The following is a 27,690-nucleotide window of genomic DNA, read 5'->3' as shown; positions in this document are numbered from 1 at the left end:
GAAGATCAAGAAAGCTGTACACACACAGAAAAAAGAATATCGAAGTGGGAGACACCCAAGAGCAACTCCCCAATCTCTTTACTGGTCCTGCAAGTAACGAGCCCTTGGGGATAGGGCTGCTGGGAATCGCGTTCCTCCTTTTCCTGGAGGCGACTTCGCGGGCGAAATGCTCCGGCGCGATAGCTGCCGCTTGAGTGGACCAAGATCGGCTAGTGCACCATTTCCTCTCCAGGATATATGTAACGTGCTTCGGGAGAGCGTCATGGCACTGTTAAAAAAGCATAGAAAAAGAAATAAATGCTTCGCAATCTTCGAAATTTACAGTGGTTGCGGGAATCTTAATGCTATTACACTAACTCGGCCGTGATTTTTGTATGTCTGCAGTATACGTATACTGTCCTTATATAATTAAAGGATTAGACCTATTCGGGTCTTTTCTTTCATATAATTAATCCTGGTTTGCAAGTTTGTTCCTGTTTCTTTTTTATTGCAAGGAGCTCTGTAGTTAAAAAGCTTACGCGGGAGAAAGGACGGAAGCAGCAAGTAAAATATAGAACTGTAAACTGCGTTGAGTGACGATGGATGTAGTAGCAGATTGCAAGTGAAGGTGGCACATTCACTCGCCTGATATTTCTCTACCTACTGTTGCGGGGATGAGAAGAATAACTTTTTCACTGCAAGCGGTTAACACTGTGTAAGATGACTTTGGTAATTATACAAAATTTGGTCATTTCGCTAATAAGCGTTATATATACATCTCTATACCCAGACCTAGCAGCGTTGTCTGCAAAAAGCGGCTCAAAAAATCTCAGATTGGTTAAGTAGGAGTGTGGCGTCGTCATCTAGAGGACCAATAAGAAATTAGCGCCAAAATTAAATTGGCATCTATGCTCACGTGGCGTCACGTATGAAATGAAAGTGATTAAACAGATCATGCAATGCGAATTGCAAGCCATCGTATATCTCAAATCAATAAAAATTATAGAGTGAAGACTTTCACTCCGAGTGAAGTTGTGCTTTATCAGCGGGATCAAGCCCGTGACCATTAAGTTGTGATTCAGATAATGCCTTGATTCAGATAGTGCCTTGCGTCACTCGCTTGAGCGAGTGACGCAAGGCACGGCTTTTGGAAACAAACGTAGTTTGTATATATGTAACCAGGTCAATAAAGCTGGGAGAAGAAGTTACAACATAAAAATGAAATCAATATTATACACAAAAGAATACAAAAAGACACACGCACCCACACACCTACACACACACACACACACAAAAAAAAAGAGGAATAATACTCATGCTGAAACCTTCTTAGTTTACTCTTCACAACACGTAGCCAGTCTCAAATACCCGCTAAGTTTTCTATATCTCGAACAATCGTGAACGCTCATTTTGTAAGTGCGACGCTTTACTGCAAAATATAGCCAACAAGCAACAATTTCCGCCACAATTAGCAGCTGCCGCTCCATTGCGAGTATAAGAAAATATAGCTGGGGGTGCGTAACAAAGGCGGCAATGTGTGGAGCGAAAATAATTGCAGGTCAAAATAAAAGACAAGAAATACAAAGGTGGACTTTAAAGGCTGAAGTCGGTATACAAGAACGGCCTACATGCGTCACGCGTACTCTCGACAGTAAGCGGGGCATGAGGCACTGCGTTTCGCAACAAACACATTCCACCAGAGACGGAGAGTGGACGCAGTAATCATATAAAAAATGGCTTGAACAACGTATTTACGCAGATCATTGCTTTTCTTGTTGTTTCATGTGTGTTTATCTAAATTTTTAAGTGGTGGCGCACGCTAAGGGTCGAGTTATGCAGCCGGTCTCCCGATGCCCATAACACGCGAACGCAAGATGTACGTCGAAAGAGAATCCCCATGCGAGCTCTAGTGATCGTAATCTTGGCGCGATGCCGACGAAGCACTCGGAAATAAACCGGTAATCACGCACGCAAGTTTTTAAGACGAAAGCTGAACATGCAGACAACAGGAAGAAAGTAAACATGCAAACACGAATTACCCTTCCACTGTAATTCATTCAAAGCTAGATCTATCCAAAGGAAAGCAGAACGCTATGCCGGAGTACACTAGCACCCATGTTTTTCCGGCGGTTGCTTTCGAACCAACCGCTTTCCGCAGCTGAGCTTAACCATAATCGCTTCTTTTCTTTTCATCCTCTCTTCTAAAATATATCTGCTTCCCACTTTGTCACCAGTCGTCGGGAGCAGACGGCGATAGGAAACCCGAGAATCAAGCTATTTGACTACCCGGTGCATCTAATTCTCAATCCCGTTGCCGCTTTGCACTTGCCTCCTCACGTCCATTGAATGTAGAGAGAAGGTATTCATCTTCGCTATTTTTCAACCTGCCTGTAAGCCAGACTGCGGCGCCAAACAGCGTAACTAGCTAATCAAAGCTTAGTCTCCCATTCCCTTTGTAGTAAGACGTGGCGAAATTAATGACTAGGTTTAAGCGTTTAAGCCCAACGAGAGGCGTCAGCGGAAACAGAAAACGGTTGTGCCGTACCTGGTAGAAAAGGCGAGCGGCGCTCTTTTCTTACGGGAAGCGAAACGCGCCTTCCAGTGCAACCCAGCCCATGTTCCCAGCAAGCAAGGCTCCGGCATGAAGGCAAGTATCTTGTCCGCGTCTTCCAACAATTCTCTGATCAACACTGCTCCACGCTCAAGGCCAAGCACCAGGAGCTACGTCAAGCGGTGAGACATGTGTCTTTCTGAATAAGGAGACTTCCCATGCGCCGTGCTTGAATATTCCTCGTTTTTTGACCAATACAAGTGCAGTGTTATGAAGAAATCTGTCCCGTCCGGGAGGAAGTAGTAGTAAATGTGGGCATGCGATATGAGGTGGTGTTCAAAAATGAGCAACAATTCGTACAATAAAATTCGCAGTGTGCTGTCTTGGAGGTTGGGGATAAAAGAAGATTGTTTACATGACGTTTGCTTGCCTCTTTACGTTACCTTGATAATCGGTGTCGTCGTCTTCTCGTCTTCCTTGGAGGAGCGATTTAGCCGCCGCTTTATTCTCAGTTAGTTTTTGTTTTTCTATGGTTATGCACCGGTTTCCTGCCCCGCTTCACAGTCACCCAAGCTTCCGGCGCTACAGATGGCGGCGGGGAATTTTCTCCCGGGGATATTAAAAGACGCTTCCTCCTGTTCAGCCCATCTGGCCTCCGAGAAAAGGATGCCGTGCGGTAACTTGAGCTTCTCTCCTTTTTCTTGTCAACACCAGCGCAGCATCGATCGATTGGACACGCGAGCTGCTGCCGACCTCGTCCGCAGCTGACTAGGAGGAATTGGAGCGTGCTCTGCTTCGCCGGTGATTATCGGAGAAGGCTTCTCTTCAAGTGGGTTTTCTTTTTTGAAAATATTTGTACTTTCTTTACTCAGGATCGTGACACAAACTACCAGCACCATCATTGGATTATCTTTCATTTAGCACTTTGTTTTGTGCGCATATGTATTAAAGGGCACAACGTTTCATGAGATAAGCATAGTTCGGGGACTTGTTTTACATAATATCGCTGAGAATATCATATTGTAAAAACGTGCGAATTTGTTCTACAGATTTAGCAAATGGAACAGGTTTGAGAATACTTTTGCCGTGTTATTTTTATTCTTCCGCCAAGCAAGAAACAATATTCCAGGGTACTTTAGCGGAAATTTCCTCTAACTCTCGCAAGAGATTCACGGCACGGAGAGCGAAATCAGAAACATCATGACGCAAGATAAGTGCATAGATATATAGATTTTTCAATTTCTAAAGATTATAGTCTTGACACAATGAATCGCCGGCTAACCAAACCGCGTTTGCATTCTACCTAATTCTTATCTTTAATATTGATGTCTTAGAAATTCAGTAGAAGGTGAAAAAGTAGCAGCCGCCACTCGAAATGAGAGTTATTTAACTGCCGCAGAAATCTAGAACCATCTTCCAAAGGGACAAACCTAGTACTCTTAGCGATAGCAGGCAGCAACAGGGAGGTAGTCATCCAAACGACGATGTGCACCCAACCATTACCTGCATCTTTCCAATCCGCAGTGTCAACAGGCACCGGAGATACCCGGCGATTATGCGTACAATTCCTACTGGCGCTGATAAAATGAAGCATCGATGACGTGGGATTATTCGTTCCCCGCTTGTGTAATTTTATTGATCTTTTCCGCATCACTGAGTCAGAGATTAGCGCTACAATAATGAGGATTGCGGACGTGCAGCGTGCGAGCGCCGAAATAAACCAAGTTTACCTCATTTGCGCTCGATGCTTTTCTTTCTTTGTGGTGTATTTCAGCGTGCAATTTAAGCCCCTCCTCTGTGGGACCGTAATTTGCTCCCAGACACCAGCCATTCGTAATTGCTCTGGTTCAAAGGGCAAAACGAAAAAGTAAGAGGAAAAATTTTCTAATTTCTTGATCCTTGATGACCGGCCGCGCGGATGAAACTTGTTACCGAAGCATTGCGATTCCGCTTACACCAGTGGACGGCTATCCGCGGTCTTCGCCTCAGCAGTTTTGGGGCCTCGCCGTCCAGTTGAAATTATTGCCGGCCAGCGCCATTGGGAAATCGATAACCGTACACCCGGGTCACTAATGCGTTCTTGTGTTTCCCCTCTGTACATTGGATTTCCCGCTGGCCACTTCCCCACTTCGTGCTTGAACTCGGGCGCTGTTGCGAGCACTGCTCCGTTCGTGCACTCTAAGCGCTCCAAAGCTTTTCTTGTTTCAGTTTCGGCGGGTCTGCGTTTCGTTCTCTTTTAACCTTTCACCTTCCCCTTCCCTCACTCCCTTCTCTCGAACGATCTTTCTCAGGAAGGCTTTCTTTATATCATTGTATTTCCTTTACTCATTGTGTTGCTTTTTTTTCTGATAATGTGCTATTTTCGCGATCGTCGCAAGGGAAGCGAGAAAGCGGTTTACGCGATCTGTTTTCCCGGCGGCGCTTCAGCCTTCGTTAATTAAACGAAATTAATCAGCGTCGCGGTTCCGTTCTTTCTCGCAAAGTTTCACTTCTTTTTGGGCGTGGATTCCTTTGGTGCAGTCAGCGTACAGGAACTGTATTTGCTTTCGCTGTGCTTAACTTTCACAGCCCTTCAAGTTTCATTTCGTTAATTTTCTTCTTTTTTTACTCTCAGTCGCTAGGCTGCTGTTTGGTTCTTTATTTAAATTTGACGCCAGGTTGCGAAGCATACGTAGTTGTCCTAGCCAGACAACTTCTGACAACATGTAAACGCCTCCCTTAACGCCTTGTCTCAGACGTCTCCTTCCTCTGAGATAAAGTAATGATAAAAACGAAGCGAAACAAAAATATGCTGACCTTACAACTGTTTTCCGTGCGCGCTGAAGTGTGAAGAGAATTCTGAAATAAATATTGCAAGTTGTCTGCCTCAGGACCCTGGCAAGATAACTTTCATATTTCTACGAGGTCAAACTTGCTGAAGAACTTACATATTTACGCATGTGCGTTCTTTCTCTCGCCAGCTATTACTATTTGCATTTTTCATCCTGCGCAACGCGCGCAGCTTCAGATCTTCTAAACGAAAACTTCGCAGTGGCTGCTAACAAGCTTTCAGGGAACTGTCCTTTTCTTTCGTTTCCTGCTGAGGCTGTGTGCGCATATTACACTCGCATGCTCGCTTTCAAAGAAGGCACGGTGAAGGGGGTACCTTCGCGCTTTCAGGATAGTCATGGAGGATGCGAAAACTTTAATTGCCCTTTGTCTTTTTTAATCACCGTCTCTTATTGAGGCACATTTTTATCTATTTTGATTTTGTTTTTGAAAACCTGGTCTTCTTTAAGCAGCGTACTCACACCTGCGAATTTTATCGGCCCGAAGAACGCTGTTATTGCCTCTCGCTTTTCACAAAGTACACTAACGTAATTGAACCTTGCGCTACCATTCGGTGCTACCATCTTCATACTTTTCATATCACCACTAACAACAGTTAAAACACGCTAGAGTTTGGTAACTTTGCAGGCACTGCAAGCGGCTCTTAAGCACGCCGATAAAGTTATTCACCACCGACCTCATATAACTGTATGTCGTGTTGTATGACATTTATGGACATGGACTTGTCGTACGGGGATGCCCTGCCTCTGGTGTCCGCAGTCATGGCTCCAACAGGTGCGCCTGTCTCCTGCATTACCGAAAATGATACGCCAGTAAGCGTATTTGTTACCACTGCCGAGCGCAGCAGCCTTATAGCATGCTCCACTACTGAACGAAAGAGTTACACCAATTAGCCCAGTGCCCCGTGTTGCTATGACAATCATGGGCATGCAGACAATGCTTGATAGTGATGTTTCAGCAAACACAGCTGTAAAGATAGCCTTGCAGCTTCATATTGGTGTAAATGATTCCCCATTCCTACTCCATACAAGCATCACACAAACGAATTTGTATCTGCATTTCTTAGGTAGAATATAGCATGTATTTTAATAGTACACTATGTGTCTTATGTTTGAACTGTTATTAAAGCTCAAGAACGGCAATACGCGTTAGCCTTGTGGATCGTACTGTAGCTTGTCTCCCAAAGAGTAGCGCGTCGCATTCTTGCGATTTTACAAGACGTAAGCTGTTGCACCGTGTAATAAATATATATAATTGAGTTATCTAGAAGGGGGACAAGGTTTTCTTACTGCTTATCCAAATGACATTCGCTGTCACGCAACAGGTCTGCCTGAAGATCTGTGCGCAGACGCGACGAATACCGCCAAGAGAAAGCATCGCGGGAAGTTTCGAGGCAGCGGGGGGTTGTTCAAGTTGGCTTCTCATTATCTGAAAATAGGCACAGCGCAAGGTTACTCGTGAATTTCGGCTTTCGATTTGCGGTCTTTATAGCCGAGTAGTATGGTAAAAAAGAGAGCATTTATTATAATGGTATTTAACAATAGCGACCCTTGTGGCCCCGGAAAGCTGCCTTGTTTGCAGCATGGCTCCGTGGCGTCCTGATACAATGATTCTGCTGTCGACGCACCTGACGATGATGGTTATGCTACCATTGCGAATGAAGCTTTTCTTCGCAGCCGCCGTCTCTTTGTTTTACGAGGACGCACCCTCCCCTCGAAAACACACAAAACAAAACATAGAAAAAGGAGACGGAGCCCGGGCCAGCAAAACCTTTACCGGGCTTGAAGCCAAATATAAATAAATAAAAAGGAAAGAACGCTCAAGGGTAGAAAAATATTTTTGAAAAACGGTAAAGTAAAATATATTACTAATAAAAATAAAACTGCCGCACACAGTCCCAGCATTGCAAATGGCCTAGACCATCCACATCTATTGTGGTGGATGGTGGATGCCTACTGTCGGCCGCGCGAGGCCGATGTTCGCCTCGTTGCCAATGGCGACTGTGAGCCCTCCAGCAGTTGCGAAAATTCGCAGCGCGCACGGCATCTGCCGACGCACTCACAGCGCACTCGGTCGCACATCTCTCAGCTCATCGCGTCTTGCCGCCACTGTACTCTACCTTTCTCGAGTCAGAACATGCGTCGAAAAAACTCCTCTGACAAGTCTGACTGGTTTTCGTACATCGTTATTAACCGTTGATCTCGTCGGCGCCGCAGTTGCGGCTAACAAGAACGCTGGCCGCCGTATGGATTGCCGACATTTTTCCTTTGCGAGCTTCGAGTGGCTCTCGTCGCTCACAGGAAAAAACAAAAGCTCAAAATCTGCTCAAATGATCAAGTGGCCACTGTCATTCCTTAGGGCGCGTTTACAACGTACTACCGCAACCATAGGTGCCACAAAAAGGTATATTTCCGCAATGTCAGCGCTGGCCAATAGGAGCATGGGCATTGTGAGAGAGATGAGAGAGCGAGCGGTCCGTAATATAATCCCAGTGCTATATTCAAGAGTCTGCCGTGGTGGCGCAGTGGTAATGCCGCCAAATTACTGATCTCAAGGACGCCGTTTCAATACAGGCCAGTTTTGAATGGAGGTGATAAGCAAAATGCCAGTGTACATGGAAAAATCTTTGCGCGTTAAGGAACCCCAGATGGTTGAAAAATTTCGGAGCCCTTCCATTCAGGCGTCCCTCATCACCTGAATTTCCTTAGGATATTAAATCTAGAAACACACCAAAAATTTGAACAACACAAACGTATAAAACTACCTGCCCTAGAAAAGGTGTTTCGTCTGATTATACCGTCTTGCTGAATTCAGCGCCCTTCACCACTGATGACAGGCCTTTGCTTTCGACGCCGACGGCCTCATTGTTGCCTCTTTTCTATGTGAAACGACGGGCGCGCGCTTAGGAAAGCAGGAATCCGCAAAACACTTGGCGAGCAAGGCAGAACTAAAAGCCTTCAAAACAGTGGAAACAGCTATTCAGACGCATTACGCAGGCTTCCTAATTCGCATCGACAGCCTCGAGGAGCCAGCTTGTTTTAAGGCGAATAGTTTATACTGTCGGCGTACATTTGGTCACGCTATAGCTGTCAATCAAATGACGTCATGATGACGCCATCAGGAAATTCCTGCCTTATATATGAGCGTGCAGTGCAACTCTCGTACACGCGTGCAACTCTCCCAATCTTCCAGGTGGGGCTGAAAATGAAGCCGGCACAGACTTGGAGTTCGTGGTGCTTTTTTTTTATTCATCTCCTTCTTGAAGGGTCAAAAAACAATCTTAAGCAGCAAAATAGACAAGCGCATTGACCTTAGCAGAGCCGCAAATGGCCCTGGAATATTTCCAGCGCTAATGCCTGCAGTCAAAAAGAACGAAGCAGCTCCCGTGTTTGCAGATTTCATGCTCATTGCTGTCTGTTCACAGAACGGGCCGCTATAGCCTTGCAGCCCACCTTATTAAGAAAATAAGCGATACTGCGCTGTGGGTTACCTTTATTTATTCATTTTAAGATGGCAGTAGGATTACTGCTCCATTCAGTATTGATTAGGCCTTCGGTGTGATTGACTGAAACAGTACATGCTGGGGTATAGAAGACGTGACAACAAAAACTAAGAGTTAGGTTCCCAGCAACATGTATCTTACGAGAACATACCTTACTTGAAGCATGAGTTATTCATCCACATAATGCAATATACTTGGAGGAAGCGAGCAATTATAAAAAAAAGTTTATATTTTCGGCAGCAAGAGTTCCATAAAAAGGCGGCAATGGCTCTTTTCTCACGGAAACCTTGAAACAAAAAAAGGTTTGGAAGACCGCTAGCAATGTTGCCAGAGCACAAAGTTGTTCCTTGAAAGGGCGGGTCTAAAACAGGAGACACAACGGGCACGCCTACCTATGTAAAATAATAACCAGGAACCAAGTGCGAGTTTTCGCATGTAGAGTTTGCAGGTATGTATGCAGACCTTCTTAGAGTAATTCTTCATCGCCTGCTGTAGAGTTATGTACACAATTTTCACTCGCGTACGTTGTTGACGCGTTCACTTTTGAGGTGGCGCTCAACTGAAAAGCGAATGTATCGCCTTTGCAAGCACATGATTTTTTAATAAATTCTTGCGTGCGAATGAGTGTTAAAGCTGCCTATTTGGTCAAGAAAGTGCGAAGGAAAGCCGGAAGTGCGTAACATGACACAAAGAAGAAAGCTGGCTGTGGCTTAGCTCAGCTATGCCTGGTTATACGTAGCGTAAAGCAAGCGCAGTAGCCCGCGGGCCAACTGTCGTGAACACGGCTCCGGCTAAAGGTCATGCGTCGGAGAGGAGTGCACGTCGGCGGCGGCGAGGAGGCGACGCTCTTGCACCTCCCATGACGTCACGCGGCTCTCGCGCATGCGCATAACAGGCGGCGCACATTCCCGAAAAATTCTGCTCTGACCCGCGTACTGTAGCTTTACGGTACAATATCAGCCACATTTATTTTACTTCAAGTCTGCGACACGAGGGGCTCACGTGTGCAAACCCGATTAGTGCAGTGATAACTGATGCAATAATGATTATAGCTACTAACTTTAGTGCCAAAACTGGATTTGTGGCAGGACGAAGTTGACCATCGTCGTAACGAAACCTCTGCTGAGACCAGAACCCCCCGCACGCACACGAACAAAAAAATTGCAGGAAAGCATTGGATGCTATGAAGTTCTCGTCTGAAGCGAGTACCAAACATACTAGCATTCGCCGCAGTCACTCCACTTGTTTATCTACCACTCTCTCCCGCTGTGCTTTAGCTTGTCGCCGTCTTTTGCATCAACGTGCATCCGTTCGCAATAGATTCAGAGAAAACCTCCCTCACATTGGCTCTTGAAAGACACTAAGCGGCGTCAAAAGTATACAGCGTGCTGCCACTAAGGTATCCAGTCGACAGTATTCCGATCTTTTGCATGAAGCCATGCCTAAAACCCTGACCATGAACTGAAAGTGAAATGAAAGCACATATGCTTCGCTGTAGGTGAACACAAGAACGTCGGCTGCAAATTTAGTTGAAGACATCGACGTCCTTTTTGCACGCAGAATTTAGTCGAAAGAATTTGTACAACCTAACTGTATGCTCTCATTTATGACCCCAGCGTTTTTTCTCAGGAGGAACGAATTTGGCACATCAAGCTGGTCGCAGAGGCATTATTGCATCTTTGTTGCAGATGGGTTCTGCTAGTTGCTGGAACTGAGCGAGAGAAACTCGCTGTGTAGAAGCCAATGCACAAAACTTGCAAGTGAAGAATAGCCGCTAAAGTAGACATTTTCAGGATTGTCTCAAAAATCACTACAAATATAGGAACATATTTGTTTACTTCGGCTGAGGCCAACCTCCTGTACCAACGCAAACACCCAATTGATTACTGGCTTGGCCCTCAGATTCGACCCCACTCTGCAATCAATTTTTCCACGTCGGATGTAGCTCTGTGTGGCAAAACAACCATTCTGCCAGGCATCATTAAAGTCCCTTTTATTTCTGTACCTCTGCAATGGCGATGCGATTACAACCGGCAGCGAATAAATATTCCACTGCAAATATGTTGTGCGCTCTTACCCCAGCATGCCCGGTGCCTTTCTTTAGCGGACATTACTCAGCTGTGTGCGTCTCATTTTCTTTACTTCAGCGAGCGGGTGATCATGCCGTTTCCTTTATTTGGTTTCCGGGCGTTCAATTCTTTTACATATGTGTGTTTGGTAGTGCTTTAAGAAGCAAAAGCGACTATGTCTATCACGCAGTGGGAATTTATATATATATATATATAAATGGGTCTGCGTTCTCAGTGATTATTCGTTGCTTTTGCGGCTGCTGCTGCTACGTGTTTCCTTAAATTGCGGTTTGCGCCTTAAGGCAGCAATCGCAAGCAGAAATGTTGGTAGACAGGACGAGCCTTCTGGCCCATTACTTTTTTGTCTGCAATTGCCATCACTACCAATGATAGAAACAAAAAATGAGGCCGCAAAAATCAGTAAAGCTAGACACACCGCATTAGCGAATGAATAACCGAGGGATCCTAGTGCTTTGGTTGAGCAATGTATCCCTGCATACTGCTGGGAAACGTCACGGCAGTTGTGCAATCATCCATACCCGTCACACCCGCCCACCAAATGACTAGCCACACTTCTTTTTTTACTTTGGCTATCTTTCGACCATCTGCGTATTCCTCCGCTATGGACATAACCTGCCTAACCTCCAAAGTCACCACAGGCACAGAAGCAAAAAAGTAAAGAGAAAGGATTACGTTGCACGACCACCTCTCGCCAGCAAAGTGGTCATGATGTCGGCAGCTCCAAAATCTGCCCTAATGTTTTGGCGTCCGGTATGTAATGTAGCGCACGTCTACGAATCAATGGCGAGGTCGTTTGCACTAGCGAGCAAAGTCGCTTTTTTATTTCGCAAATCCGTACATGCGTCCAGGCGGACATGATAGATATCACCGCAAGCTGCCTCTAGATGGGATCACATGGTGAACAGTCTCACCCTTTTTTAATTTACAGTATTTGGGTTCAAGGTTATTGCAGCACAAGCAATCATGACTACCTTTTATACCTTATTACCACAAAGCCAGGTATTATCTCACATCCTCTCATTCTTCTTTGTGACTCCAATTTTCTCGGTCGCTTGCTTCTCTATAAAAAGTTGCAGAGAAGAAAATTTATTTTTGGCGCCTTGCCACTTTGCAGAACGGAATCAAACTGAAGCTATTAAGGTGTAATTTAAATATATTTAATTCAAATTCGGCCTGTGAACGGTGAAAGTTGACAGAATATTGAAAAGATCCCATTCAATTTACTCACCACTTGCCCAGAATGGCAGATGATGTATAATTAGCTTCGATGACGTATAACTTAGTAAGCAATTAAGTTTTTGCGACTGGAGCTGTAGATTGCAGGGCAGAATGCTAAGCTATATAATCATACGAAAGGTATAACGATTTGAGTTGCAAAGTTCAACGACAACAATCAAGGGGAGGCGACAGAGCGTGATTGGTTCATCCGAGTGATCTGTAAATGGGATGTGCTTGCAGTCTTTTGCTACTTTCTGTTGCCAATAAAACTGAACTTTTTCATTCATTAATATAATTTTGCCTTCCATCCAACAGAACAGTCTAAATGAAACAGATAAGTCTCGTTCCCGTCTTTGTTCATGAAGGCCTTTCGAGAATCTCACTTTCAGTTATTCCGGACGAATCTTCTACCTTTCGTGGCAAATGTATTATCGAACTATCGCCGGTGCTTTATTTTCTGCGTCCACATGCTCCTAATGGTCTCGCAGTCTTGAGAAAAAATGAAGCAGACCTGAAACGGGCAGCCATGAAATCATAACTTTAATGATTTTCTGCGACTTCTAGCACTATCAGAACTGTGAAAACCACTGACAAATCCACTCCAAAGGCAAGAAAAAATATTTTACACGATTTTATGATGAACACATTCCTTTTTATCTAGCTATAATTTTAGGTGAAAGTGGACTTGCTGATCTATCATGTGTGTTTAGCTTTCTAAAGGAAGCAAATGTGTTCAAGAAACTATAGAATAAATAGTATACACCACTTACAAGCTTGTGCTTGGCGCATGATAGCCTGAGCTGCGTATGCGCCATTAAACCCAACACAACACAAAACAAAAAGAGCTTTGACAACGTCTGTCGTCACCACTGTGGTCATAAATAACGCGCTAGACAGAAGAAAACAAGACGCTACGAAAACTCAAGGGGCACCAAATTGATTTTGTTTTCCCAGCTGGGCAATCGAGCATCTTCTGCCGCTCTGTCGAAGTTGCGTAATATATAAGAGGCTGCCGAGAAGAAAGTTGGCTTTTAGAAATATTGACGCCGAGCAGTTTGCCCAAGATGCTGAGCAAGCACGCCAACTAGCACGCGTCCACATCACCCAGCAACAGGACAGGGATTCACGCCGGTACAACCTCCGCCACAGACAAGCTTCCTACAACACCGGGGACCAGGTGTGGGTGTGGACTCCTGTTCGACGCCGCGGCCTTTCAGACAAGCTAATTTGCCGCTACTTCGGACCGTATAAAATCGTGCGACGCATCAGTAACGTCAATTACGAGGTGCTCCCGGATGGATCAGAGCACACAGGCCGTCGGCTACCTCGTCCAGAGACAGTTCACGTCTTGCGACTGAAGCCGTACTTTGCACGGTGACTGACAAACTACATCTACAAACTTTTTTTTGAGGGGGGGAGGTTGCTTTTGTACGCTTGTGTGCACGTGTAACTGTGTGCGTTACGCTTAAGGAGGGAGGAATGCCAGGGGGCGCTCAGAGTGAAACACGACGTTGAAGTGAATCTGCTCCGGACTCGCAGGACGTATCTAAGCCTTGGACCGTGTGATTCTACCTGTACCGGCTCTGTTAATCTAGCCCCAGTCGCCAACACCGTGACAATATTGTTGGAAACTAGAGAAATATATAGTAAACGTCGAAAGGACGAAGAAGTCGACGTTTACATGAAATTCATGAGCTACAACGTTGCGAAAACATTCGTAATTCTTCGGCGAAACAAAGTGCAAAGGAAGGAAACAAGCTGTGGTATAACAAACGAAAGCGCAAATAAAAGGAAGTATACGCTGGCAAGGCGCCTGCCGTCATGAATTGTTAATCCGAAGGCTCAAATAACCTTGGTTTTGAGCTGCGTAGCATTGGTTATTACAATTTTTATGTACTTGTCGCATGTGTGCCTTTGCAAGAACCCTATGAGCCAAGCTAAGATGAATGGATCTCTGCTATCGAACTGACTGGCGTAGTATCAGGCAATAGGGCTTCGGGGCAATAGGGCTCGAAATGTAGTCGGTGGCTTTTCGGGAACCGAAATTCGGGGTTGGTCCCCAAACGTTCGTGTGGAAGCTTTTTGTGTAGGCCCCACTAGGAAGCTAATAATATAGCGTTCTTTTTACGCAAGTGTATTTCAGAAGTGGGCAGAAAACAATATTTTCTGAAATAGGCTGACAAAGTATATCTATATCTCTTGTAAATTTGAATAATATAAATTAAGAAAAAAGGCAGAATATTATGCGAATTGTTACGGGTTCATAATAAGCCACTACAAGGACGAGGAATGAGATTACCTTTTTCGTGATCATGCTTGTGAAGAGAGTTGGAAAGAGACGCTAAGCAGAAATATGGCATGTGAACAGAAAAGAGGAACCAGCTGTTGAGATTTTGTGGAAGCTGATAAAATCCCGACGTCTAGGATGCATAATTTACTATCTAAGTTACAAGCTTTTTCCCTTGTGGAACTATGGTGGGGCAGCGTGAGTCATCTTCTAGGTGGTCTGTAACTTACATAGCTTCTGATGAACAAAATATCACAGCAAAAAAGGAAATGTTAAGCATATTATACCAATGTTGAATTTCATTTTTTTATACAGTCCTCACCGGCATTCATGCCGCCTTCCATCGATGTGCTCGCATTTGCATGCCGTCAAAGACGATAAGGCTGACTGCTGAGAACATCAGGTACTCACTGCATGAACGACCTCTTCGTCAAGCGCAAAACACGCCACCTTCTGATCCACCTCATCTTTTAGAATAGCCAGAAGTCAAATGGCACTAGGGACAGCCTATAGGGCAAGGAAACCAGAACGTCCCTAAATCTAGCTTATCCAACGTGGTGAAACTCTCCAGGCTTGCGCATGGCGGATCGCAATCTTGTCGAAATACTGAAATTCTTTTTCGAGCACGATCCCCACGGACGTACAAATTTCTTCGATGTCTCTGTCTTTCTCACCGATTTGAAAGTTTCACCACATTCCGGAGATTCACATTTTAACTTCGCCACCCTTGTTGCGAAACGCAGTGACCATGCGCTTTTCAGATCATAGCTGTGTCCTTGACTTCTTATATGGAGCAGTGTAGGAATGCATGTATTTTTTGCGGCGGTCTCTAGTATCTGGCTCGTAGATATGAACCAGTGACTCCTCAGTGACAATTTGTTCGAGGAAGCATATCCGTCTGCTTCATAAACCGCCTAATATTTCTCGCACACGTCCAGTCGGTCTTTTTCCATATTTGCTGACGGCTGCTGATTCATCTACAATGAACAGATTTTGTTGAACCCAAGTGCGTTGTTGACCGCGGACTACTGCTCCAAGTGATACGCCAAGAGTACGATGGTCACAACATTGCAGTTCTTCCACTCGGACTCCGAGTTCTGGACTGAAAGCAATCAGCTTGCGTGTGTACTGTGCGGGCCTTGTTTTTCACATCCGACGTGACCAGGTCTTCCATGTGTACGAACTTTATTCACCTGTTGGCTATGCTATTATCAGCACACGGCTTCACGGGCATTGCATCATTTGACAGCGGATATCGAGAGTTCGTAACAGCTTTCGCTGTCAAAAAGTCAATTGTGGCATGCTGCTTAAACCGTACGTTCATGTAGGCCGAAACTTTGATATCGACTGTTTCCTCGTCACTGTTGTCACATCGAATCTGAAAGCAACCACCAACTGCAGGGTTATTAAACCTTCTTGTGGTTGTGGAACTCGTAATTTTAATTACTTAATAATAACATTACTTTCCAGAAGGCAAATCATAATCAGCCTCACTCCGCCCTAATCCCTCTAGTATGTGAGACTTTTCACTCATGTTAGCGCTATATTTGTGCGGCCCCTTTTTCACGCTTGACATACTGTACAAATGCTTTATCCAGAGGGTGCCGATACTGACACGAAATTAACCTAAACGCCAAGCGAATAAAAAACACGAACAATAACAAAAATATCAAATTCTGTTAATTTCTTCAAGGAATCGCAATTAAACTGGAGCAAATACTACAGTCTAGATTATCCCGCTTCTGTGTTCGGGGGAGCAGATAAGTTTTCTTTACGGCCCGGTCCCTTGGCAAGAAAGTAATACTTTTTTTACAGATGAAGGTTTTCACGAAGGGCCATATTTTCGGGACACACGCGAACTCCGTTGTCGATTTGCAGCACTGCTCCTGAGCGTACGGCACGCAATACGAGTTTGCTTGGCGTGCACGAATTCTAACGACTTCATGCGTGCATAGACTCGTTCGGGAGCAACTCCAGTGGTAGCAGCTCCCACGCAGTATAGTGCATTGCGCTGTGGCCGCCTACGAGAGAAGGGTGCTTGCGGCCTAGCCTCTATGTTTGGTTTGAAGTCAGGTTTCGTGGCCTGGAAGTCCTGTATGGTCGCATACGAGAAGCCATGGCCAGAGTTAGCAATGATTGTGAGGAACTAGCTCCATGTCGAAGGTTTTCTCCACAATATCGACTCTGTGCGTGCGGCTTGAAGGAAAATTTGAGCGCAACAACTTAAATTGGAAAAGCTTACTGGGATCTTGGTTCTGAGTACTGAGCGTACTTGAACGTGACGGCAATTCTTTTTTTCATTAGCAGCAATTCTTATACTTTTCTCTCCTTGTCATCGTCATTGCCGGCTAGAGAAAGATACCTAACACATATGCTGCCCTTGCTGCGCTGTCGCAGCACAGCCTTTATACTTGTTTACTTACCTCAATGAGTAATTTTTGTTCTGTTCTTGAAACGCCTGCATATTGCTGTATATATTATCACGTAGTCCTTCAAATGGCGTCACTACACTGCTCCTGACAACTGTTATGGGGTCATAATATTGACGGCGGCAGCATTGGTTTCTGTAAAACTGGAAGCGAACAAGGTTGGACTGCTCCGAATGGGAACATAGATAAAAAAAAAGTTTAAAATGTACTGTCCAGGGGAGAAAAAATTGTGATTTTTAAGTTATTTTCTTTTATTTAAATGAATCGCTCATCCTTTTTGATATGTTTTGCCAGGGAACCGCATTTCTGCAGTTTTGTAAGAAACGGAAGAAATTCGCTCCCTAGAACACTGCAAGCTTCTAAGTAAAGTTCTCCAAATACGCAATTCAAGTCACCGTATAATTTATTATATCTCTATCTTGCTCGTTTAGTAATGTTGCACATAGCTTAGGTGAAGAAGTGTTCAAATCCTCATGTGAAAGAGGAACCTATTGGGAATGAGACCATGATCCATGCAAGCGGAGCATCCATCCCAGCTTCGTTCTGCTCAATCTCCCCATTTTTGCTGCTTACTTCTAAGAAGAACGTCATGCATGCTCTGTATACATATGATATCACACAACCTTCCCGATTATCTATTTTATTCTAACAACAGTTTTGACGGTGGACCGTCCTTATTCTGCATAGAATTGAGAAATTCTTTCTTCTACCCTAAAGAACGACGGTCTACCACCCGAAACTTCTGTAGAATAAAATAAATAATCGAGAAAGTTGTGTGACATCCTGTTTGAATTTCCCTGGCCCTTTAGTCACAAGTGAACTATGTCTCTCTCTCTCTCTCTCTCTCTCTTTATATATATATACTTGCAAAGAAAATGGTGTCACATTTTATATAAACGTTCCAAAGCATGCGAAAGCAAAATTGCCGGAAGGCCTAAACTTGGCATCCGATCTAAGGGAAAAAAAGTTGGGAAGAAAGTATGCGGGGGAAGTAGTGGGGGTGGATGAGGATTTGGTAAAGCGCCACAATGTAATACTGGGGAAAGCAGCGACTGCTTTACGTCATTTCCTTCGATAGGGACAGACCCCGCGGAGAGCTACGTGTACCACAATTGCCGGCATTCTTGTAAGCACGACGGACAAAAAGACTCGGCCAGGTCTTTCGTCATGCCACTATTGTATAAGGGGAGAAAATAGAATGTATTAAGCTCCAGTTCCTGGAAACCAAAGAGGCCAGTAGAGATAGGAAAACGTGCGACGTAAAAAATAACACCATCCAAGTGAATACGTCGGAACCGAGGCTCCCCACAGCATCTATGCGGCCGGCCAAAAATGTGTCACTGCCGGCTTTTTTTCGGGCGGCCTGCCAAATAACAGGTTGCAGCTGCATTACAGGTAGCCATGCATCTGTAGATTACACGCTAGCGCCCACCGAACACGTGTGACCGGATTACTACCCACTGTCGGCATTCTACGTTGCTGTTGATCGACGAGCTGGGTTTCGACTATGCCGTCTCCAACCCGTTCTTTGTGAAGCTGGACAATGCGTTTATTTGGCTTCTAGTATCCTGTTACTTCACTCCTGTTTGTTATCTCCCGGTAGTTATTTACTACTTTGCTTTTATTCTCCTGTCATTTTGAAAAATGCACGACGCGTGAAACGCAGGTTTTCATTCTCTTCTTTCCCCTGGTGCAGCTGCTTGATTTCACTCCAGTGCTGTGGTGCCTCGTTTTCCTACCCCTCAAACTGGCAGATGCAGTACAGGACATCTTGAATGAAATGTTTCATTATTATTCAGCCTACCGGTTGGAACAGCGACATAAAATTGTCCCACTCTTTTATCCAATGGCAAGAGCAAATTTTATTCTACTTTGTTGCGAAATGAATACGCATGCTTGATTTATGGGTAGTTTTTAACTCGCGATAATCTTTTCATTTCTCATCTTGAAAAGTAATTGCAGAAATAATTGAACACAATAGCACGCCCATTTTATCAAGAAAATATTTTTTTTTATATCCACGTCCACGATATATGACAGGCTGCGTTCAATCCAGACATCGCATTTAGCGTTTTAAGTCCTTATGGGCAACATGTTATAACTTATTTTTATTTATTTATTTATTTATTTATTTATTTATTTATTTATTTATTTATTTATTTATTTGTTTGTTTGTTTGTTTGTTTGTTTGTTTGTTTGTTTGTTTGTTTGTTTGTTTGTTTGTTTGTTTGTTTGTTTGTTTGTTTGTTTGTTTGTTTGTTTGTTTGTTTGTTTATTTATTTATTTATTTATTTATTTATTTATTTATTTATTTATTTATACTGTAAGCCTTTTGACAGGCTCATACAGGAGGGGGTAAAAAAGTCACAATTTCACAGACAGTTTACGATACATCCTAGAAGACAAAAAAAGAAAACAACAACAAAGGACTAACAAGGAACATTGGACAACAAGAAACATTTTCGTACCGACAATGTATGCGCATGAAATACACTCAAAGCACTCCGTGATTTGCTAGGGCAATCCGCATAAATGCCTCTGCTCACATTGTTGCAGTTTGCTGGGCAAAAAATATTTCCACCTTGGTGATGAATTCATCTGCAGATGTGGAGGAGACAATGTCGAGTGGCAGATTATTCCAGACTTCTATGAAGGACGGAAAGAAGGAATGTTTAAACGTGTTACAGCGGGTGATAAATGGCCTGATCGTCCTGTCATGGTTTGTTCTGGCTGAATGTTTGTATGGTGGTTTTAAGTATCCTTGTTTGTTGATATTAATACAGTCATGATAGAGAAGGTAAACGATGATAAAAGAAGGTAAAAATTATGAGATTCACGTTAAAACAAAGCTAACGACTGCTTCATTTCAAAATAAAATATCTACTTTGATAGCGCCTAACGCCAACCACATATTAACGTTGTTGAAGGCACACCATCTGATACTTGTCGCCTGAAAGCAATTATCCGGAAAGATTCCATGATTTCTACTGCCACGTCATTTAACGCATTACAGCCCAGCCTTGCAAATTCAAGAGATACCGTGTGCATGCCTTGTACTCCTTACTACATGCCATTTGCTTTTAAAGGATCGATGTCCTGCTCCTTTCACAGCCATTGCTTTCCGGCGAATGTTTTTTTTTTATTTTTTTCTGCGTCGCTATGGCTAATCTGCGTGAAAATGAAAGGGATCCGTTTGTGAGAATTTCAGCCAAGGTGCAACTATTCCACATCGCACTTTTGTGGCGGCTTTCACGCTGTTTTCAGAGACTCAAAGCCCTCGTGGGACCACTCACGGTCCTAACCTTTGCTGCCCGGGTACCAGCTTCTCCTAATATGCTGTGCGCTATAGCTAAGGGCTGGTGAGGAGATTTCGCAGTAGAAGTGCCACTCAAAGCGACAACATTTACATTTTTTAAAATTTCTTCACATATTACTCTGTGTCTAGAAAATAAATTCAGAGATTTATACAAAAATTGTTTATTCCTTCCTAGTCATTCCATTAAGTCGCTCCTATAACCTGGGCTGGAAACACAAAGCGGAACGAAATGCGTTTTTTTGTTTGCTTATTGCTTACATAATGTTAAACTTCTAGTGGCGATAACAAAAGCCTGGTATTTTTGGAGAGTAGGCGGGAACGCTAGCATGAAGCAAACGCACTGAAGCATATGCTTAATTCCTTCACATAGCTAAATACTATTAGAGAAGCGACTTTCTAATTTTTTTTTGTATTGTTATAGTTCTGTGTCCTCATTTCAAACCCGTAACGGACGCATTCTATTGGAAGAGTGTTGCGTTTTTAATATATTCTCACAAAATATAATGCAAATATTGGCGAATAAATTAATGCAAAAGTAAAAATGTGACCGGAAATGAAGGAGTCAGCAGTCCAAATCGTATTGCTCTAGAACAGTTCTTGCTGCAGTAAACGGTGAAATGAGATCGCTAATAGAGCACATTACGACCGATGAGTGACCAAATATTTGATGAACTTGAGGGTGGGCATGCTCTCATGTAGCAATCTTATTACTCAGACTCGACTGACTGTATTTAGAGGTCTTGTGTAACCCTAACCTTGTGGGATAAACATTAGGCTTTATTCATGATCTTGATTACTTCAGTTGACTTGAACGACCTTCTTATCTGACATGAAAAGAAAAAGGTTTGAAATAGTCAACTATTGTTGCTTTGCGTCACAACATTCTCCTCCTTTTGCCTGCCTCGTGGTAGCGGTGTGGGAAACGGTTGCTCTATTAGTTTATCTCCAAGTGATGCCGAGCGAATACATTATTTACCATTTGTGATCATATACGGCAACTGTAACAAAACATTTCAGAAAATATTCGTGGCTAATCTTAGTATAGGTTGCAAAAGCTAATGCTTTCATAACTTATACTAGGCTATACTTGTGCTAGGAGTGATTCGTCTTGGCAGATATAGAGGGCGATGTCGTTATATTCTAGCCATCACCAGTAAGATGCGCGGTCATGAGGACGATGGTGATGTATGCTGTTCATGTCACCAATAGCGACGTATTCATAGAGTAACACTTTAACCATGCCGTGCAAAGGTGTCTGTGTCATCTAGGGACAGCGTGTCCAAATCGAGATCCGATGCTTTTGGAAGTATGGATTTCTGATCTCGCCCATATCACCTTAATGGCGAACACCGAGTTGGCGGCGCTTGCTTGTTCGGCGGCGCTCGGAATGGGGTGCTGGTTACATCTCGAGAAATAGTTATGTCAGACTAAAACCATTAACGCAGCAAAAAATTGAAATTGAAAATATTCAGGAGCAAGAGTTTCCATGATTACTTCTATACATACAGACTTCGGAACACCCCTGTATCCATTCTTACTTTCGCTACGACTTCATTTAAGACAAATTCTCATACGCACTGATATTTACTGCGGTATTAAAATAGATGATCATTGCATGGAACGACGGGCATTGACCACTTTACAAAATGAGGAAAACAAGAAAGGAAGGTAAAGCCAAGAGCTCTTATTTAAGTTTTCCTTATGAAAAGCCTCAGCGATCTTCTCACAGGTAAAGGAAATTCATCAAGGTAATTTTTCATGTTTTGCATTGCGTGTGCCATTCTGTATTTGGTCCTAGCTTCCCATATTTTTTCTGGGTTATTTCTCCCTTATTTCGAAAAGAAGAGTGCCATTTCAGCAAACAGGATATTTCAGCCCAGCGCTGCTCATTGGTATAATGAACGAATTCAGCGATATCAACTACCTGATTTTCTTCGTGCATTCGGAAGGAGCTGGATCGACGAATGAGCTAGGTATTATTATATAGGGCTCGCGTCTCTAACTAGAGAGAATTACTACACACCATTCTTAGATGTCATGAACAAGAATAATTTGCTGGAGGGATAGTGATTCAGGCAGAGTGGCTTCGATGTGAGACATTCGCATTATGTCTCAATGTCACATGATATGAAACATTGCTCTGCCACCGACAAACAAAAGTAAAGAATGGGCAAGCTTCGTTAGAAGCCTGCCAGGTTTACTTTTACCGTCTTTTTCAAAAACTGTGTCCTAGATCAACAAAATTTATCTTACCTCCCGCAGCCTTCTCTTATTACTTTGACTTGACGAAACAGCCCTGTGATGTCCAGAAAGGTAACAGTTCGACCGCAGTAGTGCTAGACATTTTGACTAAGGTCCTGTATTATTAGAAAAACGAAAAGTATTTTTCTCTGCAGTTTGCAGCGCTCCCTGTATCTGTCATTTTAACGCATGTTTCTAGCTTCATAGACCAAGAATCTGAGATTGCATATTATACGCTTTCGACATCGTTCTCCACAAGGTCCTTTCGAGGTAGCCTTACTTTCTGGGATTTCGGCGTTCAAAGCACTCGATAACAAATGCAAAAAAAAAAAAAATAATAGCAGGGATACACGAAAACAAAAAGCGTGGGAGTGTGGGAGTGCAGGGATCACTAACTCGTGTGGGAGCTTCGCGTGCCCTCGGCACATTTTTCACCTGTTGCCAGTCGGAATGCTGGGCACGCAAGAACGCTGTTCCAAATGCTGCAAGCGAGAAGCATGCCTTCAGGCATGGAAGGGGGTTTTGCTGAGTGCACACTGTAGTGAATAAGTTCGGGCCGGTTTGAAAACGATGCCTTTGGGTGGGATGTCTCACAGTTTATTTCTTGTTCTCCAGTTCAGAGCGGCTCACATTTTTATCTGATGTTCATGCATAGCACTCCTGTTGTACCCAACCGGACGGCGCAATGAATCTAAGCGTGCGTGCAGGAGACAAATATGACGCTTTGTACTCGCCTTAGTTTTTCTGAGTGCACTATTGTTTTAAAGATTACCGCTGCTTGCCGCTTTTATTCAAGTTTTTTATGCAGTAAATTTATTTCGTAATGCTAGCCATTCTCTTGTGTTAGCTGAATACTATCTGGCTCGGAAGTCGACACGCGGGACATATGCTTACATGCGATGCTTGAATTGTAGAGTGCTTGGCGCAGATACCGTCTTTCTTGCCGTCTACTCAGTAGTTCGCTTTGGTCCATCGGGTTTAACATCCCAAAGCAACACAGACTATGAGAGAGGACGTAGTGGAGGGCTCCGAAAATTCGACCATCCGCTCATTAATCAGCACTGATAGTGCACAGCACACGGGCGCCTTGCTTTTGTGCTCCATCGAAAACCAGCCGTTGCGGCGGGTACTCAGTAGTACTTAAGTTGAGGACAACACAGATAGCTACGGAACGGCAAATAGTAGATGCAACATTAAGATTTAGAAAGCGTGTAGAGTTATTCAGAGAAATATCTCGAGTTAATGACATTCTAGTGGAAATTAAGAAAGAAGAAATGGGCGTGGGTGGGGCATGTAGTGCGAAAAGAGGTTAACCGATTGTGGGAAAGGGTAAGAAATTGAATATCAAGGGAAGGGAAGCCTAGAAAGGGGGCCAAAAGTCAGTTGAGAGGATGCGTTTAAGAAGTTCACAGGGGTTAAGCCTATGAATTAGGCAACCACAGGATCGGGTTAATCGGAGACATATGGGACAGGCATCTTCTGTGCAGCGGCTGAGGATGATGATGATGACTCACTACCACTACCCTGGGCAACCAAGCAAACATTCAAGACTGAATATGTGACAGATGACGTAACAGAGTCTGTGGTAACAAAAAGACCCAAGGCTGCGGCTGCCACGCGATTAATAGGCTGTCTTATGATCTAGTAGTCACTGTGAGCCGCCAGGTCTATCTGATTATTTATATGCATTATTTCATTACTGTTCATAATTTCTTACAAGATGCACATATTGACTTCTAATGTAGCCTTTCTAAACAACTAAATGATTTCTATGTTCTCCAGGACAGCACCATTCAAGAGATTTCTAATTGAACGCAAGGCTAGGTTCATGTTTTATATTTTTATGCTCCTTTATTCTAGTACCAACTAGGGCACTTTGTCGCCCCCTTCTGAATTCATGTCAGTCATATCTATGACTTCCTAAGCATTTTAGGCACTCCGAATTCGTTCATTCAGCTGACTAGTTATGTAGCTTGCGCAGTATTGACAGACGATTTGTCGCTGCCAACCAACGAAATATTGCGCTGACGCGCCCAAACATTGACGGTTCATTCCCATTTAAGTATCATCCGACCTAATTATGGTGTTTGTCCAAGTCTAATCTGAGAAAGGCAAAACGTTTTTGTACGTGGCACAACTCAATTTCCGGATTGATCAGTGATTTTGCCATAACCCTTAGTGTAATGGTAGTGGCGGGGGTTGGCAAAGTTCATTTTTGCAATGGCCAAGTAGGTTTTGAATGTTAGTCACTGCCGTTCTCGAACTGGGTATAGTCATTTTGTGAGCGATTGGCCACACGAATTTTCCATGGGTGTAAAATTCGTTTCAGGAGTGGCCCAGAGCAGTGACGAGAACACTTTAACCCAATATCTTGAATTGGTTAAGCTAATTCTCACTCGAGCCTCATTAGACCTGCCGACGATCAAATTCGCCTATGGTCATTTCATGCCCGAATTTTGATAGGCCATGATCTGTCCTAGACAAGCCCAATGTATTATGCCATGCATTGTCATTCATCTCGTGCAGATTCATTGCCAAGTTTTACATTGCCTGCTGCGTCGGCATGCCTATCCATTCTTCTACTTGTCCAACTGAAGCCTCGTGTTCTTTCCTGACATCTGCGAAACTTCTATAGGTACGACAGAACATTGTTCCCTCTAAACATAATGAAGAGAGCATGATTTAGCTTATTATGTTCATATACGACTAGTCTCGCAAATCGAGTGTCACATCTAGTCAGTCTAGTGCCTCTTGTTCGAGCTACATACCAAAAGCCAAGCAGGTCCACTGAAGCGGCAAAATAACACCAGCGGCAGGCGATGTTGACACGGTGCGCACACCGGAGCGAAAGGGGGACCCGCCAACGCTGCCGATGCCAGCGTCGTGTTGCTGGCAGGCAACTGAAGCGATACGACGCGACGGCGCCGGGCGCCGAGGATGACATCTTCCGGCGCATGTCGGTGACTTTCCCCCGCCCTCTCACAGTCATAGCCGCGGCAGAAGCTGCTCACGATCCAATTTGAGCACGACGGCGGCCTGTCACCAACAGCAGCCACCAGCGCGCGCACAGGCGCGGGTGCCCTTTGGCCGCCGCCGCCACAGTTGCGGCGTTGCTCCAGAGCAGCAGCAGCAGCAGCAGCAGCGTCGGGCGACGTCGACGTCCACAGCGACGACACGCCGCTTCCTTTCGCCGCTACTTCCCCACCAGCGGCAACAGCTCTGTCGCTTCCACGCACCGCAGGCACGCATCGCGTCTTTCTGCACTGCCGACGTTTATTTCGACCGCCCAGCAGCCACCGAATCCCCGAGCGCTTATTCGGCGACGTAAAGTATTCAAAACAGACATAGCAAACGCCCGAAGTTCACTTTTACGCGACGCATTTTCTATCAGTACGAACTCGGGTGATGCTCGTGCAATGGCGCGCCCGGTTGAGCACGTATCGCGAATCCTGAAAACAAGCACCAAAAGAAGGGGAAAATAAGACGGAGAAGACGCCGCGTCGCCGCTGTACCAAGCAAAAGAGGCGCACAGAACAATAAAAGAGACAACTAAGAAGGAGCCAGCGTGGAGAAAACGGATACGTCGCCCGCTTGCCTCCCAGCCTCCCGGATCGTTCTCCGCCCCCATGCCGCCTCTTCGCGGAGCAAATGTTGCTCCCGGGATATGGGAGACAGTGACGCTGAAGGAGCTATGATCCGTCAGATGCTACGCTTGGAAGAAAAAAACAGTGTCTCAAGATCACTGGGAGCAAAAACTGAAAGAAAGAGAGAGAAGTCTGATAATAACCACATCAGTTGCTTCATGCTAGGGTGAGGGTGTTTCCGTAGTGCAATTTCAAAAGGACGCGCTTGGGAGGTGAAACGATGTGACTGACGGTATTACAGAAAGCCTGAAAGACGAAAAGTGTAACAAATAGGCAAGACATGAAACTAAGGGCGTGCGCGTTTCAAAGAATGGTAGAATTAGAGACGTGCTTTGCAACTTCTTCGTGCGGCGGCGCCAGGGTATTATTTAGCTGAGAGTCTCTTAGATCACGCGAAATAGATAGGGTTACCACTATGTTCCGCGCAAGCTGCCTAGAGTGTGTGAGGAGTTGTAGAATAAAGTCAAAATGAGCGTAAAGAAGCACGAATGAATCAAATTTTGTCAGATGCAATAAGATTTACCACAACAAATATCAGTCACGAAAGTATACAGTGAAAAAACAAATGAACAAACAAAGATTTAAAAATGCTGTTACTCCACACATTAGAGCTCGCGCTGACTGCGCTACAAAAACCAAAAATTAACATTTTAGAGCTAAACCCTGCCAGCTTCAAACGCATTCAGCGCATCACTTTCGAATGTTATTCTCCCTGAAAAAGTAATTTGGTCTCCGAAAGTAGTGCTTAAGCGCAGACGATAGTACACGAAGTTTCGCCGTCCTTACGAGCTCCATATTTCGCATGGCCTTTTTGCCCATATTAGCGCGCATAATCATCCAGTAGCTCAAGCTTAATAAAAGCCAGGCATTGTTTCCCATTCACTCTGAAAAAAATTTGGGAACGTTCGGGCAACTCTCATAGAATATAAAGAAGAAAATGAGCGAATAATAGGTTTTATGTATTTTCGAGTGGAATAAAATATTGCAGATAAGCAGAGACGGGGATATGCCGAGTTGGAAGACGCAGATTTTAATGAGAGAATTATGTTGAATAAAACATAAATGAGTGAGCATAGCACTTGTTCTGGAGCTTCTTCTTCAACTCAATTAAATCTTTAGAGGAATGTGATTTTAGTCGCTGTGCATACAAAGGTACTTAAAATTTTGGTGTTCTTATCTTCATATAGCATTATAATATTTCCGCGTGTTAAAATTATGGAACATTCATGAGAAACAAAGATCTGCTGAATTCGGCATGGTTTAAAACTCTAATGTTACCAGCGCGGGTATAAGCGGCTCTGAGGAATTAACGAGGAATATGAGCAGGCAGTTACAATGAACTAAGAAATTGTTTGCTTTATACAGCATTTCGGCTATCTGGAGGTCGATCCGGGACAATTTTATTTTCTCTTTCGAGATTCGGGGTTTCTGATAATTAGTGAGTCGCTGGTATATGTAAAGTATACGCATTTATCACTGTCCGAAGTCTTTTAGGAGTCTCTTTACAAATACTTACAAATAATGTCTCGCATTATGCAGCTCCCCTTTAAATAACAAAATGACCTTTTAATTGAATTTCATTTATTGTTTCATTAAGATCTGAG

The 27,690-nt window shown here is 44.0% G+C and overlaps 1 protein-coding gene across 1 annotated transcript; it reads right to left on the bottom strand.

The window, feature by feature from the left end:
- Positions 1–50: 50 nt before the first annotated feature.
- On the bottom strand, positions 51–26,070 carry LOC146190540 (uncharacterized). Its single transcript, XM_084600189.1, has 5 exons — positions 26,038–26,070; positions 25,841–25,891; positions 25,211–25,753; positions 16,880–17,028; positions 51–268 (listed from the first exon to the last, which is right to left on the bottom strand). The coding sequence occupies exons 1-5, from the start codon at positions 26,068–26,070 to the stop codon at positions 79–81; spliced, it is 966 nt and encodes a 321-aa protein (XP_084456315.1). The 3' UTR covers positions 51–78.
- Positions 26,071–27,690: the final 1,620 nt, after the last annotated feature.

The sequence above is a fragment of the Amblyomma maculatum genome, chromosome 4 (genome assembly GCF_055883805.1).
Source record: "Amblyomma maculatum isolate TAMU_Amacu chromosome 4, ASM5588380v1, whole genome shotgun sequence".
In the NCBI taxonomy this organism is placed as follows: Eukaryota; Metazoa; Arthropoda; class Arachnida; order Ixodida; family Ixodidae; genus Amblyomma; species Amblyomma maculatum.
This window is presented reverse-complemented; position numbering and strand designations above follow the sequence as displayed.